General features: G+C 31.8%; 1 protein-coding gene across 3 annotated transcripts in view; it reads right to left on the bottom strand.

Annotated features, from left to right (window-relative positions):
* Positions 1 to 277: 277 nt before the first annotated feature.
* Positions 278 to 7,828, bottom strand: part of LOC126769168 (uncharacterized) — an 84,942-nt gene continuing 77,391 nt past the window's right edge. For 2 of the 3 annotated variants that reach the window (XM_050487794.1, XM_050487795.1), the window contains exons 4-9: positions 5,727 to 5,867; positions 5,298 to 5,412; positions 4,312 to 4,408; positions 2,868 to 2,952; positions 2,361 to 2,402; positions 278 to 1,783 (exon numbers count right to left, since the gene is read on the bottom strand). In XM_050487794.1, the coding sequence (XP_050343751.1) occupies positions 1,656 to 1,783; positions 2,361 to 2,402; positions 2,868 to 2,952; positions 4,312 to 4,408; positions 5,298 to 5,412; positions 5,727 to 5,867 (608 nt within the window). In that variant the 3' untranslated portion in view covers positions 278 to 1,655. The remainder of the gene's footprint in view (positions 1,784 to 2,360; positions 2,403 to 2,867; positions 2,953 to 4,311; positions 4,409 to 5,297; positions 5,413 to 5,726; positions 5,868 to 7,828) is intronic. The other variant, XM_050487796.1, reaches the window with a different exon arrangement.

Genomic DNA, 7,828 nt, shown 5'->3' with positions numbered 1-7,828 from the left:
AAACGTATTGACGATGTAGGAATACAGTGCCATATGCATATATAGAGGTGAACACCCATCATCAGGTGGCCCATTTGTCTGTCCGTCTACCAATTTTATAAAAGAAGCCTTTTTAATAAAGGCTTATTAAATAACTACATTTCTATGGTGGGATAGGATTGTAGTCTTCGCACAAAATTTGTGACCATTAATATTTTCTCTTAAGTCTCCATTGTAAATGAAAGCTATTATTGATCAACGAAGGATCAAAAGAGGAAATCATGAAATAAAACAATAATCAGAAGTATAAGTTATAATAAAATTTTATATAAGTAAATTACAGCATTTTAATAGATATATAAACTAGCACAGTGTTCGAAATATATAATATATTGTGAGCATAGTTAGTTAAAGATACAAATGGCTTACATCGTATTTATTATTTGCATCGTCAAAAAATGAGATCAATTTACTATACGAGTGATACAGAAATTCTTCCCCTTTAATTACTGTACCACTCGCATCTGATGACATTATGAAATTATCTAAGATGCCTTTATTGATTACAAATTATTCATAATAAATGATCTACACTTTTCGTTATTTCGCTTGTGCGTTTTGCGATACATTTGGTCAAAGCTTCAACGGTGCGACGAAGCCTTACCTAATATGTGTAAATTTCCCCATCTTTACACATTATTCTCAATATTAATTAGGAAACACTAAAAACTAAACAAATACAAGAAATAAAATACTTAGAATCGATTCACAACTCTCTCTCATAGAAATGGCTTACGAAAAGCTACGTCATTTCAAATTATAGCTAAGAGTCGAAATTCTTAAATTGAAAGCGGCATCGAAGCTTTCATTATCTAATCTACTACTGTCTTAAATCAAAACTCAGATCACTCCCGTCGAAGGAGGTGGTCCCCGTAAATATATAGATCTAATTTATCTGCTTACTTCGAACTGTGACCTAATTAAACATCTAAGGCAGGGAATCACAAATCTAGCATTCTTATAAGGGTTTTTAAATAAGAAGATTAATTAGAAACGATGAGCTAAGACTTAAATTTAATAATAGACTTTAAACTATTTTACTACGAAAATGCCAAAAAGCGAATCATCATTGCCAAAAAAGCTAAAAATCTTCACTCATTATCTATTTAGTTAACTATGGATACATTTGAATATATTTATTTAGTGCTCTATATTTAATATTAAAAAAGTGTCCATTTGAAACGAGAGTGATAAAACTATTTGACAATAAACTGTTATAAATCTATGTGTAATATATTTTAAAATTTCTTTTTTTTATATATTATAATTAATGATCGACTTCACGCATTCAATGTTGAGGCACTTATCAAGTGGCTGAATTTATGACGAATGTAATAGTGCACGTTATTGCTACAATATAGCAAGAAGTCTTAATAATCGAATCATATAAGCTAAATATAATGTCGAAGTTTATCACAAATATCGTAAGTATTTGGACTGAATATCGTTTCGAATGGAATCGAAACAATTGAATTTGTCTCAAACTTGATTTTTGACTAAACTTCTATATTATTCCATCCTAAATATATGTCACTCCATTTAATAGATCTTTATCTTCATATGTTTTTTTTATATATTGACAAATTGTTATTGCTTGCATTTATATTATTATGTATTTAAACATCTGGTGCTCGTATTTCAACGGTAACAGATGTAGGTCCCGGAGCAGTTGGTGATCTGAGTGTAGCAGATCTTAGAGAGGTTGCGGAATGTCCACTGCTAGTTCTTGATCCGCGTCTAGATCCTAAATTAAAACAAATTTTATTAAAATCGGAAAATAGTAATCATAACGATGCATGCTTGTCAGCGTACCATTTTCAAAATTATTATTTCTCATGCTTTAAAATGTGTCTATAATATGATTCTGAGTATTTTTTTTTAAATCTAATTGTTTCGTCTAAGTAATGACCTCATAAATTGTCCAAAAATAAATGAATTTAAGCAGTTTCTATTTTTTTAATGTTTTATCTATTATTCAAAAAGCTAAATTAAAATTTACATTCTCAGTGTCTCTGGTTTTTTAATGATTTCAAATGATTCCAAATAACAAAGTATAATAAAAATTTTAATTTAAATTATTCATGCTTGTGCTATTTTTTTGGTATTTTGATATTTCTAAGATTTTGTAAATTCAATTTAACTATATATCATATTAATGATAGCTAATATAAAAGTTGAAAGTAATTTGCTAAATAAATCTCATAAGTTTTTTCGTCACAATCAATGCAGTGGATAAATATCATGCATAAATACCAATACTTTAAAGTACATTAATTTATTGCGTTGCAAATAAAGCATAAATAAATTATATTCCAAATAACCTGAGGTTTTTCGGTGTAGCTGATGGCTTTGGTGAGGTCGTGCTGTTGATAAATGAAATAATGTATGAGTCACGTGACATTCTTTGGATAGGATAAATAAAAAACCAAGTGAAGCGAAGCCACATTTAAATTGAAAATAACTTCGTAAACAAGTTGTACTATATTATATTAAAAAAAATAACAAAGTAAACTTTAAAATAATGAAAATAGTGCACAGATAATATATTTAAATAGGTATGTAATTTGGACTTATCTTCTGATATTTATTTGTTTTTTCATAACACTTTTAAATTTAATTGAACGTGTTGTTTTTCCATTTGTTATAAGTGTGTGTACAAATATAATAAGGGTAATAAATACAATAAAACCAAGCAAACAAAAATTACACATCGATATAAAACATATGACAACAAATAATAGCGATAAACTTGTTAGCGATACACATCAAAGAATTAAAAGATCATCATAAAAACAGATAAGAATCTTCAAAAAAGATGCCCTAAATACCAGGACTCGGTGAATGGGGCCTGAGTTCTTGTTGGCTGGCTTGCCTCGAAGGAGGACGCACGCTAACGCGAGAGCCGCGCCTGTCCTGAAATTAATTCAAGAATATTAATCGAAATCAAAATATAGCTTTTGAATCGTTATTAACAAATTATATTAGATATAAACTGCTGGTTCCAGTCTATTTTGGAATAGAGTATGTATAGACTGATGATAAACTCGGTAGTTTCAACCGTTTCATACACCATTTATAAATATATATATATATATATATATATATATATATATATATATATATATATATATATATATATATATTTTTATAAAATAGGAAGGCGGACGAGCATATGGGCCACCTGATGGTAAGTGGTCACCAACGCCCTTAGACATTGGCATTGTAAGAAATGTCAACCATCGCTTACATATCCAATGCGCCACCAACCTTGGGAACTAAGATTTTATGTCCCTTGTGCCTGTAATTACACTGGCTCACTCACCCTTCAAACCGGAACACAACAATACCAAGTACTGCTGTTTTGCGGTAGAATATCTGATGAGTGGGTGGTACCTACCCAGACGAGCTTGCACAAAGCCCTACCACCAGTGATATTGAGTGTGATATTGAGAGTGATTTGGTATACATATGTATACCACCAGTATACATATGTATACCAAAAAAACGATAAGGAAATATCATTTGTATATTAAGGACCCAGTCAACTCAGTCTTGCGTTATAAAAATAATAATATCAATACATTGGTATTGTGAAAGGCCTAATCGTTATAAAATACAGTACAATAAATGATTGCTTCCATTAATGTTAAGTTTTGTCATATTCAACTATTATTGGAGCCTAGAAAAATGTCTGAATTATTAAAAAGTACCTCAATACACTGCTGCTGCTGCTACAGTTGCTAAAGTTACAGAGTACTTTAAATAAGTAATTAGATTTTTATTTTTTAAGGAATAAATAATTAATTATTAATGATTAATATGAATAAAGTTTTATAAAAAATAATAAATTTAGTGAATTTATTTTACCGGTTCACTTTACATGTATTGTTTTCCAAGTATATGGTTATCTTTAAACAATGAATAGAAAGAGAATTTATTACATATTAAACAAATATTTTGATTTTTACTTTGTCTTTGGTAGCAGACTTGGAATTTCTATTAAATTTCGGACTGATCAAGATTCCCTTTACTTAAGGAGAAAAGTAATAAGAGAATACTAATATTAAAAATTATCGAAGTCGTTTGTAGTTGGTATTGAATTTGACTTATTATTTATGACTATAAGGTAGACAATTATTAGATAGTATCAATTGTTAGACTCAAAAACGTAGTGATTTTACATTTGGTATGACAAAATTATTGAAATCATAATCAGCATTTAAAGTGATGCTTGAATTGTCCAAATTAGTAAATAAATAATTCAAATATTACCTGAGAGTGCAAAAGCTTAGAATCCCGTAGCAGTGAGACGTTCATTAGTCGAGGATTCGGTGTATTGAAAATGGTGCGGTTCTCCCTCCATCTTGCTCTGAAAACATTATGTACAGAATAATAAGATTAAATTATTTTATATATATATAATAGGAAGACTTCTCCTCAAAAGGGAGAGGAGGCCTTAGCCCAGCAGTGGGACATTTACAGGCTGTTACTGTACTGTAATAGGAAGACAGATGGGCAGCTGAGCCACTATGGTAAATGGTCATGAACAAATAATAACCACTTCTTATGTCGCCAATACACAACCAACCTTGGGAAAAGATGTTATGTTCCTTGCGTCTGTAGTTACACTGGCTCACTCGCCCTTCAAACCGCTCAATAAGTAATGAGTGGGTACCCGGAAGGGCACAAAGCCCTTCCAAGTAAGTATGTTTTACAATTCACCGAATGATATTTCGTTTAAAAATATATATATCACGTTTCCTTTATGTATGTGTTTGTATGTGTGACGTTAGCACGGAATCGACATAGAAGAAAATTATCCGTGATTTTGTTTTGAGTACAGATATTTTTGTTTAATAATATAACAGTTTTTGATTGAAAGTGTAAATTCGTGCTTGAAAAGAACTTAACAACTATAATTCCTAGCTAGCGTTTGAATACTGACTGACTTTATTCCTTCCACCTTCAAACCGAACCGACTTTGGATCTTAATGACGTAATGAAAACCACCACTGAGAATTGATTTAAGTATATCTTTAAAAATAATGCTCCTAGCTATTATCTTTCACACGTTCTTTGTTATTTATGATATATATGTATTTGTAATTTTTTTTATTTGTTTTTCATGCAATTTAGGTCTGCCTTTACGTGATTTCTCCGAATATATAATTAAGCGTTATACAATAATCAATATTGAAATGTAAAATATGTTTCTTTGTTTAAAATAGATAATGAATAAAATAATATTGAAAATTTACCGGCTAAAGAGACGAAGCACGACGCAAATGATGACAAACATCAGGGCCATGCCAACCAACACACCAATCATTGCAGGGTCCAAAGTACGAGTCGATTCTTCAATTTGTTTCACCGCTATAAAAAAATATACTTACATTAGAATTAATAAAATTTTTATAAGATTAATTGATATATAGGGATCCATTACCAACCTTTTATAGTAACTATTGTTTATATTTACTGTTTATATTTTTTGACTCTAATTTAATCTATTGTTTCTCTTTCTCTCTGTTTCTATAAAGCATATTAAGTGTTATATTAGACATTAGAAAGTTAAATTTTAAGTTTCTAGATACAATAATAGTATTTAATCGTTGTCTAAAAACTTCTTTGTAAGAAAATGAAAGAAGTGTCATAATTAATATCATATGATACATCATAATACTCACGATTACAAGCGAAACCGCCGTCGACTGTCAATTCGGCGACCATCTCGTACAAGCAGACGCAGCGCTCATTTCTGCACTCAGTCATGAGCACTGCCTCTTCGCATTGTTGGTTAAATGAACACGTCTCATTGATTCCGGCCGCTGGAACAGTTCATGTCATTTATAATAAACAGATTAATTATTATAATAATAATAATAATATCCTGGGACACTATTCACACACGGCCATCTGATCCCAAATTAAGCAGAACTTTGCTATGGAAACCATACAACTGATACACTACATATACTACTTTTCTTTTTCTAAATACATGCTTATATAGATAATTACACCCAGACTCAGGACAAATAGACATGTTCATGCACACAAATGTCTGTCCTGGGTGGAAGTCGAACCCACAACCCTATGGCGTGAAAGGCAAGTATTTGCCAAACACGCCAACCGGCTCGTTAAATAAATTATTATTAAAAAAATATCATATGAAACAAATTGGTTACGGTGGCCATTCTCAAGAATGAAGGCTTACAGCGCACAAGTGTGGCGCAAACTTTCTATTTTCTCACTCTCATCCATAACCCGACACAATCAGAATTCATATATACAAGTATCATACATACGTGTTCATAATATAGTTATTATTATAAGTCTTATTTTATTTATTTTTTATGTAAATAGGCACAAGGCCCTCCTGTCAAGTATATAATATAAATCATTTCTAAAAATTAAATATTAATTTAATGATCTAGAGCTTGCACGAAGCCTTACAGCCTATAGGTAAGTAAATTACGATCGGCTTAGTGGCTTAATTAAAACACTTAGGTTACAAGAAGGCAGGCTGAATCACTTTGGTATTTTTAATATTAGTATAAACAAGGCAAATATTTCATAAACGCTAAGCAATTTAACATAATAGCCTGTTATTGTTGTTATGTTGATATTTTACTATGTTTCAATTTGCAGAAAGCTTGTTAATCTATTAAGTAGGAATTTTTATACAATAAAAGTACCATTTTTAATGTTTTTAGATATCAAGTCACGAACATTTGAAATGTGTTCTTAGAATATAAACTGTTAATTTTTTTTTAATGCATAGCTAGTGCTTGACTGTTATCACACCTGATGGAAAGTAATGATACAGTCTAAAGTGGAGCGCGCTTGCCTAGAAGATGCCTATTCACTTTTGACTTGAAGGTGGTGAAGGTGGTGGTATTGTAGGTGGTGGGGAAAACGGAGGTCGAGAGGGCATTCCAGACCTTGGCGATGAGTATCAGAAACGAGGAAGCAAATAGTTTCGTACGTGTTTTAAGTAAGTTAACTACGTACGTGTAAAAAGGTAACGGGGGAACCAAATTAAATAGTGCTTGAGCACACTCTCCGAAATATATCCTGTAGCATACCAACAAACAGGCAACCTTACGACGGTGTTCTAACATTGAATGCTATTATTAGTATTATTATTAAATAGCCTAAAAAGCAGACATATCCCAGTAGCTAAGACATGCCCAAAGGGATAATCTGGCCTTAGTTTTTAGAAAACCTGCATAGTACAGTAACAGTACAGTAACAGCCTGTAAATGTCCCACTGCTGGGCTAAGACCTCCTCTCCCTTTTTGAGGAGAAGGTTTTAGAGCTTATTCCACCACGCTGCTCCAGTGCGGGTTGGTAGAATACACATGTGGCAGAATTTCGATGAAATTAGACACATGCAGGTTTCCTCACGATGTTTTCCTTCACCGAAAAGCACGAGATGAATTATAAACAGAAATTAAGCACATGAAAATTCAGAGGTGCTTGCCCGGGTTTGAACCCACGTTCATCGGTTAAGATTCACGCGTTCTTACCACTGGGCCATCTCGATAGCCTGCATAGGTTGAATTAAATTCTGCCACATGTGTCTCCACCAACCAGCATTCAAGTGGAGTGGTGGAATAAACTCTTTACAAGCCTAGTAGAAGGGCCTAGCCTAGCAGTAGGACATTCATAGGTTGTTGTTTAAATACTACTACAGTACACGTTGTACTCAAGAAATAATAAACGTTAAAGGATAATTAAGCAATCTTCTTTCAGTATACTTATTTATTAAGTCTTGAACCTTGAAGGC

This window comes from Nymphalis io, chromosome 6, assembly GCF_905147045.1.
Source record: "Nymphalis io chromosome 6, ilAglIoxx1.1, whole genome shotgun sequence".
In the NCBI taxonomy this organism is placed as follows: domain Eukaryota; kingdom Metazoa; phylum Arthropoda; class Insecta; order Lepidoptera; family Nymphalidae; genus Nymphalis; species Nymphalis io.
Note: the sequence above shows the minus strand (reverse complement) of the source record. Positions and strands in the feature narration are given on the sequence as shown.